The sequence below is a fragment of the Polypterus senegalus genome, chromosome 11 (assembly GCF_016835505.1).
Source record: "Polypterus senegalus isolate Bchr_013 chromosome 11, ASM1683550v1, whole genome shotgun sequence".
Taxonomy (NCBI): Eukaryota; Metazoa; Chordata; class Cladistia; order Polypteriformes; family Polypteridae; genus Polypterus; species Polypterus senegalus.
This window is the reverse complement of record NC_053164.1, coordinates 119749818-119774244: the sequence shown is the minus strand read 5'-3', so window position 1 is coordinate 119774244 and position 24427 is coordinate 119749818. Positions and strand designations below refer to the sequence as shown.

The window sequence follows — 24427 nt, the reverse complement described above, 5'->3', positions numbered from 1 at the left end:
GCAATTGAAACAGTATACACATATGTATTTAATTATTGATTAGCTAATATGTTTTATTTTTATTACTTAATACAATAACTGAACAAAAGATACAGTGTCATATGCAACATCCTGAATCTGCTCGTGGCCAAAAGTTTTGAGAATCACACACAGTGTTTTTAGATCTTTTTGTCAAATGTTTCTGTGGTAGATGGCCCTGAAGTTGATTGACAGCACGCGGGGTGAATTACAGAGGTCTTGAAAAAGAAGGGCCAACACTGCAAATATTGACTCTTTGCATAAACTTGATGTAATTGTTAATAAAAGCCTACAAAACTTATGAAATACTTGTAATTATACTTTAGTATACCATAGAATCATCTGACAAAAAGATCACTGAAGCAGCAAACTTTGTGAAAACCAATACTTGTGTCATTCTCAAAACTTTTGGCCATGACTGTACTGTTAGACATTATGTGACCTTAGGGAAAGAGTTGGGTTAAATAAAGGAAAAACTATGGCTTTGTTGTTATAATACTATAATTAATTAAAATGAATGTGTATCACTCAGATTTAAAAGAAGGTACATTTTGCAATATAGGGACTTGAGAGTAATTTTCCTGGATTCTCCAACTGATCTGAGAATAAAAGGTGAAAAATGTAAATCTGTGTTTATGCAATGTAAAATATGTTGATATTTCAAGATATTAATGCATAAATTGCTAGTGGCTTCATAAGAAGTATGACAAAAAGAGAAAGTTGAAAAAATAAACAACTGTACAATTCTAAAAGAAAAAAAAATGCAAAACTGGGACATTAAATGCAAATTCAGGTCAATTCTAACTAAATTGGTACATTTTGTTTCCCCTGGTATATTACAGGCACCGGCATTTTCAGTGAAAGAGGTCCTTTATTGCGACTGCATAATTGTTCATATGCTTTGTTTGAGAACAACATTCTTTTTGAGTAAAAGCATGGAGTGGCAAATTGTACTTGCAGGACTTAGTCACTAGGGATGAACAAGCAAGTACAGAGTGAAGTATTAAAAACTGAGTGAAAATTCCAGCTACAGATAATTTATGGACTTAATAGAGAAACTTCTTTCATTCAGCCACAAGACTTCTTTTTATATAAGGATGAATGCTTTTTTTCCTGCTGAAATATATAACATACATTTCCAAAACTATACAACAAGCACCAGAATATAAAGATGTGCACATTAATCATTAACATTTGTGGAAAAAAAATACATACTTACCAATAAGTCCGGTGTAGGAAGCCAGACATGCTTGGTAGTTATCATTTGGGCAAGATGTGATGGAATGGAAGGTTGTCTGACAATTCATATGAAAGTCAGCTAATCTTGACCTGTTCACAAAATACAAAGTGTTAACCTGAAAATGTAAAGTGCAGGAACAGTTCTAAAAAATCATCACTTTTAGCATAAGCATTCTGGAGAAAATAATCCTTTACTATATTCCTTTTCCTTAAAACATCATGAATACATTAATATCTAAATGATTTAGTACTATTTATTACTTAAGGGATGGCACAGGCAAGAATTATAATTTCAGCTCGTGGACAAGTAACAGTCATATCTGAGATTCACAGATCAGTCAAAGCATCAAATGGAAAATCTCACATTAGTTTGAGTAACCCATGGGATTAATAACATGTCTCTAATCTAATCTAATCTATCTTTGTTTTAGGTAATTGACATGGGACATCATTTAATTTATTTTAAAACCACTTTCCAACTGCGTGGTCAAGAAGGAACTGAAGCCTCTTCCTGCAGCAGTAAGCACAAGACAGGATCTGCCTTTCATGATCTAAACATTCTTTAACACTGATCCATATAACATTTGGGCATAAAATTTTCTTTAGTACATTTCTCTATGCAGAAAAAAATATATAGCCTGAATGAAAAAAAAAACAGCTAAATGGACAGAGAATATGTTTGTACACCTATAACTATAAATACCACATTACCTATACTAGAAAACAAGATTACATTGTTTATTTTTTTAAGTTGAGGGCTGTGCCAAATTCCATTTATTAGTTATAAAAATTGTAAATCCTTTCTTCTTCAAACTATTTTAAAAGAGAAAAGTAAATAAGCCAAGGCTACTGTTTTTGACCTGACCAACAAGCATAGTTCTTCGGGGATCCTGGAAAAAGATGGATGGCTTGAGGCATGTAAGGCTGAAAGGCTAAATGTGGGTGGAAACCTCCATAAATAAGGAAACTAAGACTAAATATACTGTGATAACAGAAATTATAAAATGTGAAAAGTACCATCATAATTTTTTTTTGCTAAATTAACAGACCAGATTTTCTGATTCTTAGCAACAGTATTCAGCTTCGTATTCCTAGCATAAGTAATAAATGCAATCTCACTATAATATTATGGGTGTGTCAATGCTTAGCTACCCTACCAAATTGGGTGCCCAGTTGTTATTCTTATTTGATGCCAAAACCTCAGACTATAAATATAACACTGGCTCATGTTACTTACAGAAATTCTGAGATAATTCTGCACTTATAGGGTGTAAGGATAAGGGTGATGGGACAGTGTGTAGAAGTCAGATGGAGAACTTCACATCTTCTATAACTCTGTCATGGCCAGCTGAATTTTCTACTCTGTGGTGTGCTGGGGCCTCGTGCATAACGGTGTGCGTAGAATTCACACTATAACATGACGTAAGCACAAAAGCTGAAATGTGCTTACGCACAGAAAAATCCATATGCAGGAATCTGTGCGTACTCCAACTTCCACGTTCTTCTGTTCCATAAATCCCGGTCAGCGTGAAAAGTAACGCTCGTGCACGCGCCTCCTGTCCCGCCCCCAACTACTCCCAGAATTATGCCTCTTTGAATATGCAAATCAAAATAAATCGCCCTTAAGCTCAGCCTTCTGTGAAAAGACAATGGGAAAAGCATGGGGGAAAATATAAGAATTTCAGCGAATACCAAGTGGAGGCAAAGGAAAAACATACTATTTGTTGATTTAAACAGTAGTATAATCAACAAAAGGAAGTTGATCGAGGGACATAGTGTGTCAGAGAAAATAGAAAGCTCACCTTCACAAAGTTGCACAGTGCCAAAATAAAAAAGAAGTCACATATCAAAGTCACAGTGGAAAGGCGAGTAGTAGCCCACCGTCTGAGCTTATTAGGGTACAGACAAAAAAAAATGGGCACACAGTGGGAAAAAAGCACGAAATGTCAACTTTAATCTCAAAATTTCCACTTTAATCGCATAGTTTATTTTGTCATTAAAGTAGAACATCATAAACTTCATCTTAAATTCATTTAATTTACTAGTTTCTCAAATCCCATCGTAACTAAAGTAGCATGTTAAATGCTTTGTTTTGTATTTGACCTTCAATGTGTTCTATTTGTGTGAATTACTACGTGCTTCCATTCTTTCTCTTTCTCCAACAGGACACAGAATCCATTACATTCATGATATTACAGATCTCTGAATAATTAAAATACTGAGATGAATATGTGATATAATTTTCATGATGATTGGAATGAAAGCATGTTATTAAACATGGGAACACGATGGCGCAGTGATTGTTCAATGAAATAATTTATTGTAGCAGTACTGTCTCTTTCAAACGTAATAACCTCCAATTCCTGTCGTTACTTTTCTTTCCCCAAATACCCAATCGCCACACAATCAGCTCTTTAATAGACGTTAAGCCATCTGTAAGCTTACAGTGACGATTCTTCAAAACTTTTAAGGAACATTGAAATATCTTCATAGTACGTGTTTAATTATCCTATACATCTATCCTTCCAGTGTCGCGCCAGCCTCAGCAAATATGCAGCACGCAAAGCAGGAACAATATGTGAACTTGCTAGCGCTGCGACACCGTGTCCTCACATGTTTAAAGGTAGCAGCTGAAAGAAGAAAAAGAAGAAGAAGAAGAAGGTGCAGTGAGAGTAACAACGCTAAAGCAGTTATGGTATTTGGAATATTATGGCTATTCCCTGGGCCATTATATTGTTACAGGTAATCTGCAATCAGATGCATTACACTAATAAACAATATGCGGTTAGTTTTAATGTATTTAAAAAGCTGCGTCATAAATGTGGTTCTAAGAAATAAAGGGCAACCACACAGGAACAGTAGCACTGCTTTGACGCTGGGTGCCACCAGTCTGCAAAACTGAGTGGAGAACTTGCGTACGACAAGGTATGAGGTACTGTGGAAAAGTGCGTGGCTTAACGCCAAGTGTTGGTTTTATACATCGTGATTTGAACGTAGAAATGTACCGTTTATGCATGAGGCCCCTGGTGTGGTAACATCACTTCAAGAGAGGCCCACTGAATCAACACTCTAATTAAAAGGGCAACTCAGTTATAGGACGGACTCAGGACCCCCTGGTGGTATTAGTGAAGGACAGAATTAAAACAACACTGAGTGCCTTTATGAACAATGACTAATTTCCCCTTGGGGACAATTAAAGTTCTGTCTATCTTTCTATCTTAAACCACCTCCAGTTTTCCTTATGCACTTTTGTAAAACATTTGTTTAGAATGAAAATTCCATGTCATGAGATCACCGAATTAAATACTGAGCATCACAAAAATAACTGTTCTTCAATTTAAGCAAGACAGATTATGGTTTATTAAAAACTAGAAATAGAAACGAATGCCAAAAGTGTTTAAATTTTAAAATTCTTTCTGCATTATCATTGACATTTCTACTTCTTACATAGTTCTCTACACTATCAATCAATATACTCAAATTTGCAATCTCTTTATTTAGATTTCTATAGAGTGTACTTAAACATAATATTTAAAAAACAGTCAAGATCTGAACACCCCCCTGTGATTCAATTTTAAACCTGCATCATACCTCAAGTTCACGGTATGAACAATTATTTCCAAATGTTTGTGTGACACTTGCTGCTTAACCAAGACCTATCTCTGCTCATTTTTTTTTATTTTCAAATAAAAGCAGGCATAATTTGGAACCATTTTATCTTTTCAAATCTCTGCTGGCTTCAATGGAAAAAGTAAGTTGAAAAAGTTAGATCCTGAAATTTTCCTCATAGCTGATTGCTTGCAGTCCCTGAAAATTATGAGTACTTATTTTCTAGAGTTTCTTTGGCCCCATGACAACGTATATTCAAATATAGCTGATAATTTAGTTGTAATAGGATCACAAATCAAGCTGTATCAACATGCATTCCGAGGCACGTAAAAAAACATTTACAAACTTGCTGCCATCACTTAATAGATTGTTCCCCATCTCTCCAATAATTTGTTAAGAAGATGCCAGAACAAGAAGTACCTAGGGTATTGTGCAGTACATAACCACAAACATTCTTATTTTTACAAAGGAAGGTATAGTACAATTTCTTATGAAAATCTTTGCCTGACTTCAAAGTCACAGTTTGAAAACGAATGTTTCCCTTAGGCAGGGTTGTACATTTGTGCAAAATCATTTAGAAAAGGATTGTGCTGAAAATGAATGACATGCTAGGAGACTCCTAATAATATTCATAAAATTGAAAAATCTACCCAAGACAATTGCCAGATAATTATTTGTGCACCAAGAGTAGAGTCTGGAATTAGTGTAGGAACTGCAGAGGAAGCTGTGGACAAACGGTGGAAATTCCGCAACGTGGGAATAAGGTGGGTCCTACAATTTCTGACATTAGACTTCTTCAAGAGAATGAGAAAGAAGCAGCCATAGATTTAGAGTCAAAAAACTGAGTGTGTTTTGGAAATTGTAATGTTGAAACATTACTCTTAACAAAAAATCTAATCAGGTTATATCAAAGAAAAAGTCATAACTTATGTCCTAAATTATATTCTAATATCCTAATATTGATTCTTTAATCATCAGAAAAAAAAGAAATTCTTTAAGTGGAAGTTATTTTTGCAAATACCAAGTCAGTACTGTCAAATCTTAATTCAAAGGGCATGAACTTTAGTTTTACCAAATCTGTATGGAATTTAGGTGTTATTTAGGTTAGGGTTATTAGGTGTAATTTAGGTTTCAGTACTCTCTGAGATCTGATAAATCCAGTTTGGAGATTGCAACAGGAAGAAAGCTCCCAAACAGGCATTTTACTGATAATGTACTTCAATCATTTTTTTGTTGGGAAATGCATTATATACATACATTTTCATCTTATTCTTCTTCTTCTTTCAGCTGCTCCAGTTAGGTGTTGCCACAGCGGATCATCTTCTTCCATATCTTTCTGTCCTCTGCTATTATTATTAGCATTAAACTATTACAGCTTCAGGTTTTTCATATAGTTTTTCAGTAGTTTAGGGAATCTCTGTAATTAACCAGTATTGAGTGTTTCCTAGTATGGTGCCCATAGTCACTGTTACTTTAATTAGGTTGTGCCAATTAGGATATATTTTTTCTTAGCTGTTCATAATGCTTCTCTTTTCAAATTCAGCTGCTAACTAACATCCATCTGTTTATTTACTTAACCAACATAAGCTGGTTTAGAGTCACATGGAGTTGATGCCACTCACAGTGGCATTGGGCACAAAACAGAAACTAACTCTTGATGAGGCCTTAGTCTTATCAGGCCAGGTTAAAGACACTAGTAGACCTAACATGCATGTCTTTGAGAGCACCCAGGCAAAAATTGCTGAAGATGAGAGACCTTTCAATCTTCCCAAACACAATGATAAGCCCGGGATTCAAATCCAGTCCCCTCATCTGTTTCAATGGTAAAATAATTATGTTCTTTTTTTAGGTAGGGAAGACAAAACCTTCAAGGTAAGATTGATATACTTGCTAAATATGGTATTGGAGAGTAGAATTACACTGTACTCTGTACACACAACAATAATGACCAAATAAACCAATACAACTTGACTGTTGTCTTACTGGTAATAAAATAAACTGGTACAATTGTTTCTGTATTATTACCAAAATTGATTTCTACCTGCCTTTTGGTGAATCTCGTACTTGAGGACGCATTTAAGACTGAAGCCAGGAACCACTTGTTCACTCAAAGAGTTGTGAGACTCTAGAACAAACTACCAATAATAATAATAATAATAATAATAATAATAATAATCATTACATTTATATAGAACTTTTCTCAGTACTGAAATTGCTATCCACGCAGGGAGGAACCGGGAAGCGAACCCACAATCTTCCACAGTCATGTAGTTGAAGTAGAAACCTATAAAAAGTATCTGGATGGGATATTGGGACAACTTAGCCATTAGCTAAACAAACAAGCTTGATGGACTGAACACTTTCCCCTTATTTGTCAATTTTTTTATGTTCTTAAGTTCTTTTGTTGTTTCTAATTTCCCTTTTGTTTAAGAATCAATGGTTAGCGCTGCTGCCATTCACATCTCCTGAACTCTTTTGTCTGTGTGAACCCTGCACATTCTGCTTTTTTCTATGTGGGTTTCCTTCATTTTGTCCTCACACATTTCAAAGACATATGGGCCAGATTTCTTAGTAACTGTAAATTGGTCTTAGATGAGTTAACAAGTACATAAGACTCAGTTTGCTCTTATATGGACTGCTGCCCCTACCAGACCTTTTATTAAAATAAGTAGGATTGGAAAATGAATGAATCAGAAAAGTACTGTTCAGAACATCACATCTTCATATCACCTTTTGAGTATGATATGACATCTTGACTTTGTTTACTTTTATTTATTTTTCTGAATATATCCCATTTATACTCTCCATGAAGGGAATTAACTTTTCTGATTTCTAAATTTTGCAAACAAAACAGGACTGTTCTCATACTATTACTATTGATAAATAGCAAAGAAAAGTAAAAAAAAAAAAAAAACACTTCTTAAAAACCTAAAAAGCCTACAGGAAATTATTTCTTTCTATTCGATTCCTATTTCAAGATTTATTTTTCCCTAAATACAGTTTTGCCAATCTCAATTATTTCTTTTTTTCAGCTTAGCTTTTGCCAGATACTGATTCTGATTAGCTCTTTACTTTTTTCTACATGATTTTCTCCTTGAGCTTGATCCATTTTAACGGAAGGACTGTCATGGCCATGAGATGCAAAGGGTCAGACAACCCTGCCAACAGCTGGGCCCTCTGCCCATGTTCTGGATAAGCAGTAATTACTTCTGCCCAGGCTGCCATCTCCACATGTGCAGGAGCATTTAAATATTATCCTTCCAATGCACGTAACACTTGCACAAGGAATACTGCCTCTTTTTCTGACAATTCTGAAAGAGTCTAGATCAATGTTGTCTTTTTTTTTGGATAAAACATACATAATAAAATTTCATCATACTGTGAAATTGCAGATAACAATGGGACTGCATTGCTTAATTTTACATAAATACAGTATAATAATTATGTAGTATCTACTCCATATCACAGGCTGTTTATAGTTACAGTCACACACCCATTGTTAATGGGAAGGAGTTACAATGGTTGAATAAAGAGAAGAGAAAGCAATCAAATGACTCAAAGGTCATTAAGAACTCATGCTAGACATTCCATTGTTGTGTATCCAGCTTAGGTTTTTCTTACTGCCCCATGATGCTGTGTGAGGCCAGCATGACATTAGCTGTAGCAGCTAATGTTGAATAGGTATTGTGTTGCACATGCTTAAAACTTCCAGGCATGCAAGATTCATTAAGTATACTAAACCTCACATTTTATGATCTATTTCCTGCATACATGCATGCGTGATGTTACTACCCAATCGGTACCCCATCCGGATTTGCATCCCATATGAGTTAAAAAAAATATTAAACAACGTTTCATTCAGCATTACACTTTACATACAGCACAGCCTGATCTGAACTAAGCATAAGGATACACAACTTGCAATATTTTCATTTGAGACATTCTTTACTGACCATAATGAGAATATTATGAAAATACTCTCTTGTTCGGCATAGATTATTTGTATGTTGTGTTTTTACTGCTGAATTAAGCAGGTTATGCTTCTTGCTATGTAGCACAGATTGGACAGTGACAGGGACAGCCCCCAAGTATATATGATCCCTGCCATTACAGGCTCTCTGAGTTTTAGTTGTAGTGAAAGGAGGTCAAAAGGAGGTAGACAGAGATAAAACACTCAGAATATAATTTTATCTCAGGGATTCACAGTGGTTAGCACTGCTGCCTCACGGATGAGGTCACATTTTTGGCCACAATAATCAGTCCAGCAGAGTTGGCAGACATTTCCCTAACCCTCAGAAACACCTGAAAGACACTTTTACCATTATAATACACTCAAAACTAGTGCAGTTTCTCTTTTCCTGGTGACTTCAATAAATTATGCAGAGTTTGCCAAAATTTCCAAACCTTTATGCATTTTCACTGAACTTGAGCAAGCATGAATGAATGTTTGCTAAATCACTATGATGATGTTTTATCTATACTAATAAAAGGCAAAGCCCTCACTGACTGACTGACTGACTCACTCACTCACTCACTCATCACTAATTCTCCAACTTCCCGTGTAGGTAGAAGGCTGAAATTTGGCAGGCTCATTCCTTACAGGTTACTTACAAAAGTTAAGCAGATGTCATTTTGAAATTCTACACATAACAGTCATAACTGAATACTACTTACGTACATATATACGGCCATAGCCTACAGCTCGGTTGACGTGTGAGGTGGAGTTGCTTCCTCCATCCCCACGCCTCCCACGTAATTGACTGCCTGCCCATATAAGGCCATCCGTCAGCAGTACTAATCTCTTATTTATAAACGGCACAAATATATTCACATGTACTTAACCTATATTACAACTATATAGACATATAACTTAGACACCCAGACACACACAATCCCCACACGTTCCCCAGTCCTTTATCTGAACTTTCTTTTAAAAGTTTATAATCACACAGCCTGGGAAGTCTGCAGTGAATCCGGCAACCAATCCTGATGTGTGCCGCGGACGTGTTTACTTAATTTACATGTAAAGAAGCAATCTCACCGGCTCGGCGACAGTTCCTTTATTATACTCGCAGGGAAATCCATAACTTCATTGAGATGCTGCCGAAAACGAAAGAATGCAAGAAAGCAAGGTAAAGAAACGGAAAGAATATCTTATTTATAAACGGTGCAAATGTATTCACATGTACTTAACCCATATTACTATTATATACACATATAAATTAGACACCCAGACACACACAATCCCCACACGTTCCCCAGTCCTTTATCTCAACTTTCTTTTAAAAGTTTATAATCACACGGCCTGGGAAGTCTGCAGTGAATCCAGCGACCAATCCTGATGTGCGCCGCGGACACGTTTACTTAATTTACATGTAAAGAAACGGTCTCACCGGCTCGGCGCCAGTTCCTTTATTGAAGCATGGAGTCCGTCTCACCCGGGTGACTCGCGTTAGCATCAATCCATGGCCGACGCCTGCTCCACAACAGACAAGTAAAGCTGTCAGTTCTGAATATCCCTTTTAGGTTAGCAGGCACCCCTTGTAAGTGCACCCAACCGTCCTTATTATGGAGTCTTCCTTGCTTTACCGCTGGTTATGTTATTTTTAAAATGTTTCCTTTTTTTTCATAACTTCTTTAACACACTACTTCTCCGCTGTGAAGCGCGGGTAGTTTGCTATCTACACATATAAAAGGCAAAGCCCTCACTGGCTCATCACTAATTCTCCCACTTTCCATATATGTGGGAAGCTGAAATTTTGCGTGCTCATTCCTTGCAGTGTACTTATAAAAGTTAGGTATGTTTCATGTCCTATTACAACACCCAAGGGGGGGAAACGGGTGTACCCCCTAAACTGTATATATAGATAGGGGAAACCCCTCCTTACTATTTCTGCTACTTCAAATTTTCCCATGCTCATCCTTTACACTGTACTTACAAACGTTAAGTATGTTTCATTTCGTGTTGTGCCCCGTAATGAAATTTTGAAAATAACGTCTTCTTTTTGGCAGTTCTCACCATTATGCCATAAGGAAGTTTAGGAACTGAGCTCTCCTTTTGGTGGTTTCATTCCTTATTTCCATTAGAAGAGGATTTATTTCACACACAAGGGCCACCCCCAGTCCCCCTTCCTTTTTCCACACAGCCGATGTCCACACACCTACCACGTGGTTGGCTCCCTGCCTATATACATTAACGGCATCCCGTGCTCATGTGCCTCCTCACTTGCTTCCTTACTGTCCACAGCTGTTCGTGCTCACTGCTCCTTTCTTCTTTACTCCACTGCTTCAAGCCTGTTATTGTTCGCCTTGCTTCACGTCTGCCTGCTGGTGACTCCTGCCTTTTCGTTTACTCCACCGCTTTACTACAAAACAACAACCAAAACTTTGTAATGGCACCAGGCTTTAGATCGAATCTCTGCACAAGAACCTCACTGAGGCAACTGTCTTCATTGAAACAGGCTCAGAGAAGACTGTATTTATTCCTCGCATCCCTCTCATACCCTCTGACCTCCCATTCCAGTTCAAACGCCTCCAATTTCCAGTAGGGGTCTGCTTCGCTATGACAATAAATGAGTCACAGGGCCAGACTCTAAAAAAGGTCGGCATTGACTTGACACAAGATTGCTTCTAACATGGCCAACTGTACGTTACATGCTCAAGAGTAAGCTCAGCAGACATTTTACAGCCTGAGGGCAGAACTGCAAGTGTTGTTTACAAAGAAATCCTTACATTCTAAAAATGTGTATTTCTCATACACAACATTTACAATCATACTCATCATTCTCAATACTAAAATAAGCCTATGACAATTACATTGACAATCACGTTACGTTATTTTTAAAATGTTACCTTTTTTTTTATAACTTCTTTAACACACTACTTCTCCGCTGCGAAGCGCGGGTATTTTGCTAGTAAGTTATATAGCCGTACTGAATATTGCTTTGGCCACTAATTAGTCCTGTTAAGAAGTACATATTGCAAGTCAGAATATGTGTTCCCTAAAAGCATGGGTGGTCTTTGCTGTGGTTCGAAGACCGTGCAATAAAAGAGAGTTTTGAGCACAGTTAGAGAATCCATTAGATCATATGCATTCAAATCATACACTGCATTCAAATGTTGAAAGTAAAATATGGTGCTTATATGTATCATATTTTGATGTTTTTAGAGGCATTTCTACCAGTATTATTCTGGTCTCACAAATTCACAGTAAGTATTTATGTTGGAATATAGTGACTGGGATTAGATGCTTAAATTAGCAGTGTTGTACTTCTGGTACTTAAGAATTCTGTGTGCATACATTACAAAGTGGTTGCATCCCTCTCTCTAATATCTTTAATGAAAATGTCAAATGTTGAGTAGTTTTTTTTACTAGTTGTGGTGAAATAAAATTAAAAATTATACTGAGAATTATATATAAGTGTTGGCAATTCTGGTGGAGAATGAAATTGCAACTGAGCTGTCAGAATGAATTAAATTTGAGTTAAAATGGCTATAGTCTAGAAAATTTCCTTCTGTCCATATTCCTTTAGATACTGCAACATCATAGCCCTTTATTGACTGAGTTGAGTAGTCTTGGCTGCTTTGAATCTCTTGGATAGAGAAATGAGTACAGAGACAAAAAAGACACAGTAACAAGGACTGTTAAAAACTGAAAGAATCCGAACTGACACTAAAAACAGCTTGTCTCTATGGTTGAAGAAAAAGTCAACACCATAAACAAGATATTAATTTTCAAGAATTGCGTAATATTATTTTATATTTTCACATGATTCTTAAAAATAATTTTTAATATAAATCTTCTCTTGATTTCAGACATATCACTGTCTTCCCCATCTTATTTTGGAAGAGCTTTATGTTGCTTTCATATTAATTAAAATTTTTAGACTCACATCCACTTTTTGCATTTAAATACTCATTAATAAATTGGTTTATCTAGCCTGTAGGGAACAGACAAATTTATTGAAATTTTACTATGCTTAAAATATGTTCTACAGATTTGCATTTACTCTTTGATTACTATGTCTTTATATAGGAATATCCTTAAATAAGTATTCTTATCAGGCCTATGTAATTAACCAAATACAGTCTAAAAGGAATTAAAAGAGCAAATTCAACTATTTTTCTCCTGTACAAACAGAATTAATTATAAAGTGTAGCACAATCAGGAAAAATATAAGCCTTTTTTCTTCTCTGCAGTAGATATGCTTGATGGTATGTGTAGATATTTGAAAAAGATATTGAAACTGTGGGTAATTCTTTGCATGCAATGTAACTGAGAAGAGACAAAATACATTAAACTACACCAAGGCAAATTTTCAGTGGATTTTGACACATTAGATTACAAATCTAACATAAGGCATTAAGTGTTAGTATTAACATATAGAACTACAAGTGATTAATTTGCGTGTCCCACCCTTGTAGGACAGACTGGTATTACTTATTTTTGTTTGTTTTAGCACACAAAAACTGTGGTCTCTATATGCTCTCCATGCTTTTGGCCTGGCTGTAACTTCTGTTTCATATAGCATGGCCCTCATTGCCATAACAGTGTGGCCATAACAAAGGCTGGAGAGATCCCTTTTGCTCCAAACAGTAACATGGTACTGGACTGTAAGAGTGGTAGACCATCTTTATCAAAACTCGATGAGGGTGCCACAAGTACAAGCCTTGGTAAAGTGAAGTAAGGTGAATGAGCAAGAGAGATCTACATAAAGCCAGTTATTCGTCTTGCAAGTCAACTGATAAATAACTACCCAGTAGATGTAAAGTGTATACTAGAAATATAGGACCACTTTATGTGAAAGTGCAGTACTGCCTCCAACCACAAGGGGCAACTAAAATGAAGGAGAAGAACTCCTGAAAAAAAAAAGAAAAATCACATTTAACATCCATCTGTGTGTTTTGGAGAATGTTGACTCAGAACAATTGGAACAAAGTATCACTTACACCAGGAGATATTCTTTCTCTTGTACTGATATAAAAGAATGTTGGAGACTGAAAGTTAGTCGTTTTCTATTAGATAACCATACTAGATAAACATTAATACTTCTTTGTATCCTAAATTAGTTTCTTTCTTTTGCCTTTTTGCCTTTGTCAGTTAAAAGCGGTTTTCCTGGTTGGGACCATAGTGCTTTGATGTATATATATATACACACACACATATAAACATATATATATATATATACACACACACACACATATAAACATATATATACATTTACACACACACACACACACACACACACATATATATATACATATATATGCATATATATACATATACATATATATATACATATACGCATATATACATATACACATATACATATATAGCAAAATACCCGCACTTTGCAGCGGAGAAGTATTGTGTGTTAAAGAAGTAATGAAAAAGAAAAGGAAACATTTTAATAATAACATAACATGATTGACAATGTACTTGTTTTGTCATTGTCATGAGTGTTGCTGGCCTTATATGAGCAGGCAGTCAGCTAAAGAAAGGAATCAATAAATATCTATAATCGTAATAAACAAACAAAAAATAGCATACAAGCCACCGATTAAATAAAGGAAATGGGTACCTGAACAGTAAAGTAAGTCTCAAATAGCTACACAATAACTATAACAATCGTAATAAACGAACAATAAAACAGTACAGAACCGCGAAGCAAGGAGAAACGATGGCCTTATATGACGTTCGTTTATAAAGCAGTGGAGAAGCTGTGTGAAGGCAGCTACACAAAAAAACAGCAGAGCGCCACACTCTGAATGTATTCCTCGCATCCCCGTTATACCCTCTGATCTCCAATTTCAATTGAAATGCCTCAAATTTCCAGTAAGGCTCTGCTTCGCGATGACAATTAATAAGTCTCAGGTACAGACCCTACAAAAGGTTGCCATTGATTTGAGGCAACATTGCTTTTCTCCTGGACAAGTATACGTTGCATTCTCAAAAGTAATCTCAGAGCACAGCTTGGTCATATTACAACCGGAGTGCTGAACTGACAACGTGGTATACAAAGAGATCCTTAACAGATAGTTATTGGTATATTTTTCCTCAGTTTAAAAAGGTTTTCTTTTCTTCTTAATAAAAATTTAAAACCAGTTCTTCGTCGCTGCAAAGCACAAGGATTTTGCTATTTACAGTATATATATGTAGATATGTGTATATATATATATATATGTAGATCTGTATATATATATATATATATGTGTGTGTATGTATGTATGTATGTGTATGTGTGTGTTTATGTATGTATATGTATACAGTATATATATAGATATGTGTATGTGTAGATATGTTTATATGTATATATGTATATGTATATATGTTTATATGTGTGTGTGTCTGTGTGTTTGTGTGTATATATAGCAACACTCATAACAGTGACAAAACAATCACATTGACAATCATGTTACGTTATTTTTAAAATGTTTCCTTTTCTTTTTCATAACGTCTTCAACACACTACTTCTCTGCTGCGAAGCACGGGTATTTTGCTAGTATATATAAATAGTGCTAGACAACTGGGATTCTGGCCCAGTTGGGACGCCTGGAGGATGGAAGGTCCGGGTGAGAGACATACCTTCCCCAAAACACTAGAGGGCAGCCATAACACCCCCCGGTTTGCAATGGGGCCACGGGACTGAAGCTTGGAAGCTCAGTCCTGTTGGGGAATGGCCATTTCCAGGGGATGCTTGGATAATCCTGAAGCCTTGGACTGCAACACTTCCGCCACACCACAAAGTGCTGCAGGAAAAGTGTCAGGCAGCACCTGGAGCATATCCAGGTTCATTATAAAAGAGGACGCCTCACTTCATTTGGGGAGCCGGAGTTGGGAGGCAGAGGATGGAGCTTGCGAGTGGAGGAGTGGGGGAGGCAGAGAAGAGAGAGAGAAAGAAAGAAAATGACTGTGAGCAATAGCGCTGGTGGGTTGAGCACTGTGTCTGCTGTGCAAAGGACTGTGCATTGTAAAAACAAAAAAAAGCGTGTGTTTGGAATTCCATGTGTCCTGGTGTCTGTCTGTAGTCGGGCTGATATAAATATATTCCTTGCTGTTTGCCATGCTCATGGAGAGGCATAGCAAGAAGAACAAACTATTTCATATGGCTGGAGAAAGCATTTGATAGAGTCCCTCACTAACTTCCATGGCATGACCTTTGATGTCATGGCATTCCTGAAGCTTATGTGCTCTGGACCCGACTCCTCTATGACAACATCATAAGTGTTGTATGATGTCCCTACTGGAGTCCTGCCATCATTCACCATTTGGATGGGCATCTAACAAGGATCAGCCCTCTTTTCTCTATTATTTATCCTTTGCATGAACATGGTCATGGCAGATATCTAAACACAGCACACATAGACACTGTATGACAATGACATACTACTTTCGAAGGAAACACACCAAAGCCTCAATCTCCATAAACAACAGTAAGCATCACAACTGAAAGTGAATTGACTGCAGCTTAACATCAAGAAGATTGATTCCATGGACTGCATGGACCCAATTCCAATACCATTTTTTGCTTATCTTCTCTGATGGTGACACCCTCCCAGATGTCACATCATGGAAATGCAGGTGCTCTGATGGATACTTGGTCTAACCTGGCTCAATCATATTATGAATGAAGACATGGAAAGGATTATGAGAGTGGCACAAATCACAGAGAAAATAAACAAACCATGCTTCTGATGATACATCCACCTGATCTGCAGTAAAATCTAGTAGATGGCTAAAATACCTTTGGGCCTCTTTCCTTAGATTGGAATAAGTGGAGATTGACGTGAAAGGCAGCAGACTCTGCATTAGTGGGAGATAAATGCTAGAAGAAGGCATATGGATGTGAAATGTGTAACCTGAATGATGAAACTACCTTAAACAGCAATGAATGATGAATGCTGGGAGTTAATAAAAACACCAGAAGGAGAAATGATTAGATCAGATCCTGTTGTTGAGACTGTAAAGAAGATGCAATGGAAATGTGCTGGTCTTATAGCCTGAAAAGATAGAAGATGGATGTCGGGCATTTTGCAATACATTTTCATCAAGAAACAACCATGGAGGCATCAAAATTAATAATGAGTGGATGAGATAAATGTATTTGTAGATATAATGTGGATGAGAATTGCACCTGGCCCTGATGTCTGGAATGGCATGGGGGAGATGGGCCATCATTCATCAGTGAATAGATAATTGCTTAATACTAATACAATATATTGTACTGTAGTATACTGTTTACACACAGTTCAAAAAACACTAACAGTCTTTGTCTTTTGTTACACAGAAAGACACATCACACTACTGTATGTTTCTGTAAATGCTTTTGAAATTCTTGATACTCCCATTGGTAGCTGAATATTACACATTAGAGGCTGGTACTTGGGACAATGGGCAGGTTGGATGAGATATGTGCAATTACAATTGCAGTGTTTTAAATCTATTGATTGGGTTAATATTTTGTGTTCTCCTATGCACTTTTATTTTGTGTGTGAAAAACAAATGTTATTGGTTAAGAGTTTATTTTAGGACTCTTTATTCTGGTTTGAGGGCATGCATATTTATATGACTGTACAGGTACTCGTCGACTTACGACCGCAATTGGTTCTGACTGACTGGTTGTAAGTTGATCTGGATGTAAGTCAGCCTATGTTAAATAAAGGTAAGAACATTAGAGTGGGTAATGATATTGTAATCATCTTAAAGTAATATTTTATTACCATTTTCTTACTTTCTAAGTCAAACACAGCATACTACAGTAAAATTGGCTTAATATGTGGAAAACACACAAAAATAAGAAATACTGTACATTTACAATACTGTACTGTACATGCTGCATAGCGAGACTTGGGAATGCGTGAAACAGGCGCTGCCAACAGTTGGGGGGGGTAGGGAAACTGTCGAACACGTTGTAAAGTCGATCAGTTGTAACTTGCATAGGTCATATGTCGACGAGTACCTGAACTTAGATAATTATATTCTGTGTTGGATGCTTGGCTATTAAACCTGGAGTTAATAATAAAAAAAAAATAATATTCGCAAATTTAATATTATTCAATATTATGACCTCAAAAGAACTGGACATAACCATTGAGATTATTAGGCATAAAATCAAAGCTGTGTCTGCCTATATCAAATTATACGAGGAATCAAATGCATGACAAAGTCACAATTGAGAGTTTGCAGGCAATAAGAGAGCATTCCACAGAAAATATCTAAACTCTCATATACGTTGTGATGACATATCAACAAGGCAAGAATTTGAGACATTTTGAGGTGGCATATTTTCAGTTGCTATTGGATATAATGACAAGGTAAGTTGGCTTGAGAATATCTCTGTGTCTGCTTCACTGCTGGCCCAAAGCCAATTTCATTCTATCTCTGAAACATACAGTATTTGTTAATTGCACTGAAAAAAGCACCTAACTGGAAAACACTAGGCATTGACAAAGCTCAAAATTTTCATTTACAAATATCTCAAAGCAGCTCGTGCATATTTACTCAAATCAATTTAATGATATCCTCAGTGGTTGAGTGGAAATAGAAGACTGATTTATTACTGGCAGGTCTATCTTATACAGAAAAATCAGAACACAAATGACCCTCAGAACTGGTGGCTCATTGTGTGTTTGCTCACAACATATAAAATCCTAACCTTCATTATTGCAGAGGAGATTTACCATCATTGCTCCGACAACAACATTACGTCAACATTCCAGAGGGGATGTCTCAGAGGCTCTCGAGGATGCAGAGACCATCTTATACTAAATAAAGCCATATTATAGGATGCCAACAGTGGTCATAAAAATCTAAGCATGACGTGGACTGACTATCAAAAGGTGTATGACTCAGTTCAACACGGATGGCTAATTAAGATCCTAGAGCTGTACAAAGTCTTGCCAAATTTCAAATGAGGGCAATGGACAAATGAATAAAAGAATATGCCAAAATTAATCACAAAGAAATCAGCTAGAACTTCAAAGTGGAATATTGCAAAAGGCTGAAGAAGCTCTTGGCAATTAAACCCCCAAATATGATTAAGGCAATCCCCATATTGACCTACAGTTTTTCAATAGTCAATTGAAAGTTATCTGAAATTCAACTGCTTGACACAAGAACCCGTAGACTTCTCACTCTCAGTCATTACCACCAAGCCAAAGCTGATGTAGAGAGGTTATATCTAGCAATAGGGAAGGCCGGGAGATAAATACCAAGTCGCTTTACTAAAAGACAGTAAATCAAACATGCCCCATATTCTATATTTGAAAAGAAGAGAGGATGAGGTTGTCCGTGCTATCAGATCACATGACATGACAAAGTCTAAATATTCTATCCAAAGAGACTGTCAAACATTCTTCTCCAGACTTAATCTTAACTGAAGAGACAGGAGGTATATACAGTATATATATGAAGAAATCACAAAACCAACAACGTGATCATAGCTGGAAAGGGGAATCAATGCACGGACAGTTTCGAAACTATGTTGAGAAGGAACACGTTGATATTCAGGGGTCACTCAACTGGATGCTAATCTAATCTAATTTGAGGCAGTGAAAACTAAATATTACATAAGACAAATCATCAAACAACCAGAAGAAGATATTTTGTATCACCTATCTAAAAATGTGATGCTACCAATCATCACATTGTCAGTGCTTGTGAAACACTGACCAATACAGCCTATTTATGGCATCACAAAAATTTAGTAAAATATATCCACTGGACTCTAGCTAAGGACAACAATTTCCAAGTGCCAATGGTGGATATAGAATTTGGAAGAGCATAAAATCCTGGAGAATACTACATGTAAGATTCACTAGGCTCTCCCTGTTCAAACAGATGTCACAGTTAATACCAACCAACCAGACATCACTTATACAAATCTATCCACCAATAGAAATTTTTTAATAGATATCTTGGTGCTGTTGGATTATAACAAACTAGCTGACGGCCGCCGTAGCATACAGCGGTGTAAGAATAGGAACGGAAAACGGTGAGAAAGGAATTTAGAAATCAAAAAGAAAGAAATACTTCTTGAAAGACGCAGTTGTGAATAGGTGGTTTGCTGGAGACGACAGGTTATGAGTGGAATGATCTAAGTGTAGAAAAAGCCATGTACAACAATAGTTTTGTTTCAAGTATCCTGGACTTCCTGGAAATGTGGATGGTAATATGATAATTTTGCCTAGATGTACGTTGTTATTTTCAGCCTTTGCTTGCAGTGCATCTGATAGTCCATTGAATTGTTCCACGTGCAGCTCTTGTTGATGTAATCTGAGATAGTTGAGACGCGTGCCCTCTGTTTTAACATACGCATCTACGACGTACTGTTGGAATAGTTTGCCAATGGAATGCAAAATACTAAATGTATTCATCATTGATAATCTGTACGCGTAAAATTGCCATTGAGTAAGCCTAATTCGGTTGCCGGTTCTTTTATCGGGAACATGTAAATCTTTGTGCCAGCCAATGTCTCCGTAAGGGAATAAAAGTGGGTAAACCATAGGATTGCAATTCATATTGAGTGTGGAAATCTGTTTACAGGAGTTGCCTCTGGGATAGATGCAAATGTCCTTTTCGGCAGGGGGTTCGCCATCTTCTCCGACGAAAATGGCTGCAACATCAGTGTAAAATGTCGGGGCATTGTATCGTAAATCCTGCCCAAGGTTTTCCTTGAAAACCATTTGTAGAGATGCTGTTGAATTGGACTGAGCAATTTCATGCATGTGTTTGTATGATTTAGCCAAGAGGTTGATGGTTCTGAGCATGGAATCTAGCTGGATAAGTAAATTTTCACTGCATGCAGAGTTTGCTTTATTTTGTAAGCATACTTCAGCAGGTTGTGCTGTGTCAAAAACATACAACTGTCCATAACCTGGAGAGGTAGAAGTGTTAGCGTATAGTGGAGAGATTTGATGATAAATGTGTCCGTGTATTTTAAAACAGTATGGTCCGTGGCCAGGAGGTTGAGTTATCTGTGGAAGAGGACGAATAGGAATTGAGAAATGCCGTGTTGGCTGCTTGTGGGCGGGACCGGTTTTGAAGAGGAGCCAAAGGCAGTGTGGGGAAGGGTTTGGAAGAGGACAAATAGGAATCGAGAAATGCCTTGTCGGCTGCGTGTGGGCGGGACCGGTTTTGAAGTGGAAGTAGGACAAAACCAGAAGAGAAATATATATAAGATAGAACATAAATTAGAGCACTCCCATTGGCTCTGAAATGAGATTACAATGCTTTGGAAAACAGACACAGAAGTAGTTCCTATCATCATAGGTGCTGCTGGGGTTATTGGTAAATCCATTAAGCAATATACTGAAAAGATCTCACCCAACATCAACACCTCTATTCTACAAAAATAAGCAGCAATATGCAAGGTGTTCATTGTCAGTATGACACGGCTAGCAGTAATTAATACCAGACATTTTCCATTCAGATGACCCTGGCTAGGTATACTAACCCTGACTAGACCTAAATTCTGGAATTTATCCCTACCCAAGACTTTCAACTATGCCATTTTTTAAGAGGTCTCTTGAGTCGGCATAGTTTTCTTACCAGCTGAAAGGCTATGAGATCTAAAGTACTAAAATACAGCAAAAGTATATGCCAAGTCAATATATGACATACATACTTTTGAACAGCTAAATTGTAAGCTCTTGTGAAGTACTAACATTCACATTGTACTCTATTTTAATATTAAAAACTCTCTTATTGTCTAAAGAGACCTTAGATTTTACTTTCAAAAGTTTGCACTTGAATAATACTTTTTAGGATAAGGTTTTGCCCTTTTCCTTACTGCTGCTGTACACTTCATTTGCCCCTGCTGAGCATGTTTAGACTGTTTACTGTGACATCTTACTAAGGATTATTTAGTACACAGAGAGCTCTGCAGGAGATGTGCTTTCGTTCTGTTGAGTTAAAGGGATTACTGTGCATTGTGATTGATGCTTTTAGCAAAAGAGTGCTCTAAGTATTTTGCATTGCTTTTTTTCCAGGTATTTATGTTCTAAAACACCTCTTAGCTTGTTTGTATATAATTAACAATTTAATTTACATTAGATTCAAATTACTTGCTTTCGAATCATGTTTTTAAAAGAAAATCCAAGCCCAGCATAGTTTTAAGGTACATAATAACAGTTTAAATAATTGCATTACTGGAAAGCTGGGCAGCACAGACAGTACAATAAAAACAAATATTTATTCTTAATAAAAAATTAAGTCAAACGTATTTTAAAAAATGCATATGCATATACTCAGTTTTACTAAATGAACACAGAAATAACCCCTCAAAAAGAATTTGCTAAAATACATAACAAGAAAATTGGCTAACCAGATTCATTAGCACCATGCATAAACAATGACTGAAATACTGAACTAAAATAAAATAAGTGATTTTTCTATTTCTTAGGAGGGCACACATTATAATTCAGTTTGGAGAGGGTGCAAGCTGTTAGTAGACAGAAATGTTTATAAAAAGCTAGCTACAATTTTCTTTACAAATTATTTCAACATTAAATGTTAAAAATACTACCTCTTATGATCACTATGGCCATTTATCAGTTTATCCGTTTGTGTAAACAGTACTAGTCTGTTGCTTGGCATATTTTGTTTTAATAGTGGAAGAAAACTTTTAAACATACTGACTTTTAACACACCAAAGATCCGTTATGTCCAGTCACTATTCAGGGAGTGACTGTAGAGGTGGTCCACTCCTACGAGTACTTGGGGGTCCACATTAATGACATGTTGGACTGGTGTCAGAAAACAGATAAGCTATATAAGAAAGGGCAGAACAAGCTCTTTTTCCTTAGGAAACTGTTTTCCTTCAATATGGGAAGTGACATCCTTCACATCTTCTCTAACTCTGTAAAGTTGAATTTTCTATGTTGTGGTGTGCTGGGCTGGTAACACTTCAAGAGAGGCCAGCCAAATCAACAAGCTAATTAAAAGGGCAAGCTCAGTTATAGGACACACTCTGGACGCCCTTGAGATAGTAGGAAAAGAGGGAGTTAAATCAAACTGAGTGCCATTATGAATAATGCTGCACATCCTGTCTCTGACACACTAACACTGAGGACTTTCAGCCAATGAATTATTTAGAAAAAGTGTGTCAAGAAATGCTACTGGGCCTCCTTTATACCAATAGCCATAAGCCTACATAATGCCTCACTGTGAATGTGACAGACAAGTCAGATGTTTTATTTCTTTCTTTTTAATTTTCTTTTTTGTTCAGACCACAGTCTGTTTGTATATGTATTTATTTACTTATCTATTTATTTAAGCATTTATTTATTTAAAGACATTCTGAAATAAGCCACATTCAAATAGAAATCTACCAATCCATCTATATTGGCTTGCTGCCTTTGAAAACATTTTTAAGGTGTTCATAAAACTTAACACATTGACTGTCACAGTGACAACAGGTAAATTTAGTTCTGACCATATTGTTATTTTAATATACTAATTAAGTGCAATGTTTTAATGAGCAAAACTCGTAATGAAAAGGGTATTTTCTCTAAAATTCGAGTTTACTTGTAGTTACCATATGGAACAGAAAATTCTCCCAATGTGTTGTTAGCAGTCAGCTTGATAAGGGTGCTGTCCACTTCACAAATGCTTTTAACAACAGGGGTGCAGGTCCATAGAAGTGTGGAGTCAATCAATGTAACACATTGTTGGCTTATTATTGGTCAGTTCTAATGGAAAGCATTGACAGGCTGTTTCACAATAAGATGGAAGGCACACTATTTGACACTTGGCATTCATTTATTTCTAATTCGTGTCTACTTTCGCTGAAAACCTTTAAAAAGTCTGTAATTAAATTACCATTCTACAGAAACACAGATTACCAAAGGGACTGAAATGAAACATTGTGGTTTGCAATCAAAAGCAGAACACTGTGATTCTGACTGTTGTGTAATATATTTTAATAATATATCTTACTTTTAGTTTGATGATGGTCTCTAATGACCTGATGACTTTTATGACTCCAAACCCTCAACAAAATTTCTGTAGAAGTATTTTAACTCCTGATTTTTTTAGGGATGGTCCTAGCATAGTCAAAATGGTTAAATATAGGTATTTACTATTAACTTATTTATTTATTTTTATTCTGCATTATTCACTTTTATGGGGAGCATAACCTCCCAACACGACTGACTAGTTGCTGACCCCACTATATCCTTGTCTGCTGCTGATTGAATGCTGTATGGAGGACAGCCAAATTTTTCTTCTTACATGAAATGAACAAGTATCACAAGACAGGTACTGACACTAATAGAAATATATTCTTATATTTACTGAGACCTGATTTTTTTTTATATGCTTTAAGAGGTTTGAGAATCTGTTTAATGCTGAGTGTAACAACATTAACCTAGTATATCTTTCCTATGACTTGTTTTTCCATTAAAAAATCCATGTTTGTGGTTTAGAGTTTGCAAAAAAAAGCCAAACATTTTATTTATAAGAGTAAGTCAAACGAGAAGCTGCTGTATCCATCTATCCATTATCCAACCCGCTATATCTTAACTACAGGGTCACGAGGGTGAGCAGGAGCCGATCCCAGGA

At 36.4% G+C, this 24427-nt stretch overlaps 1 protein-coding gene across 1 annotated transcript in view; it reads right to left on the bottom strand.

The window, feature by feature from the left end:
• Positions 1 to 24427, bottom strand: part of gfra2b (GDNF family receptor alpha 2b) — a 464618-nt gene that overhangs the window by 75541 nt on the left and 364650 nt on the right. Inside the window, exon 5 of the mRNA XM_039769575.1 lies at positions 1238 to 1347. Coding sequence (XP_039625509.1) covers positions 1238 to 1347 — 110 coding nt within the window. The remainder of the gene's footprint in view (positions 1 to 1237; positions 1348 to 24427) is intronic.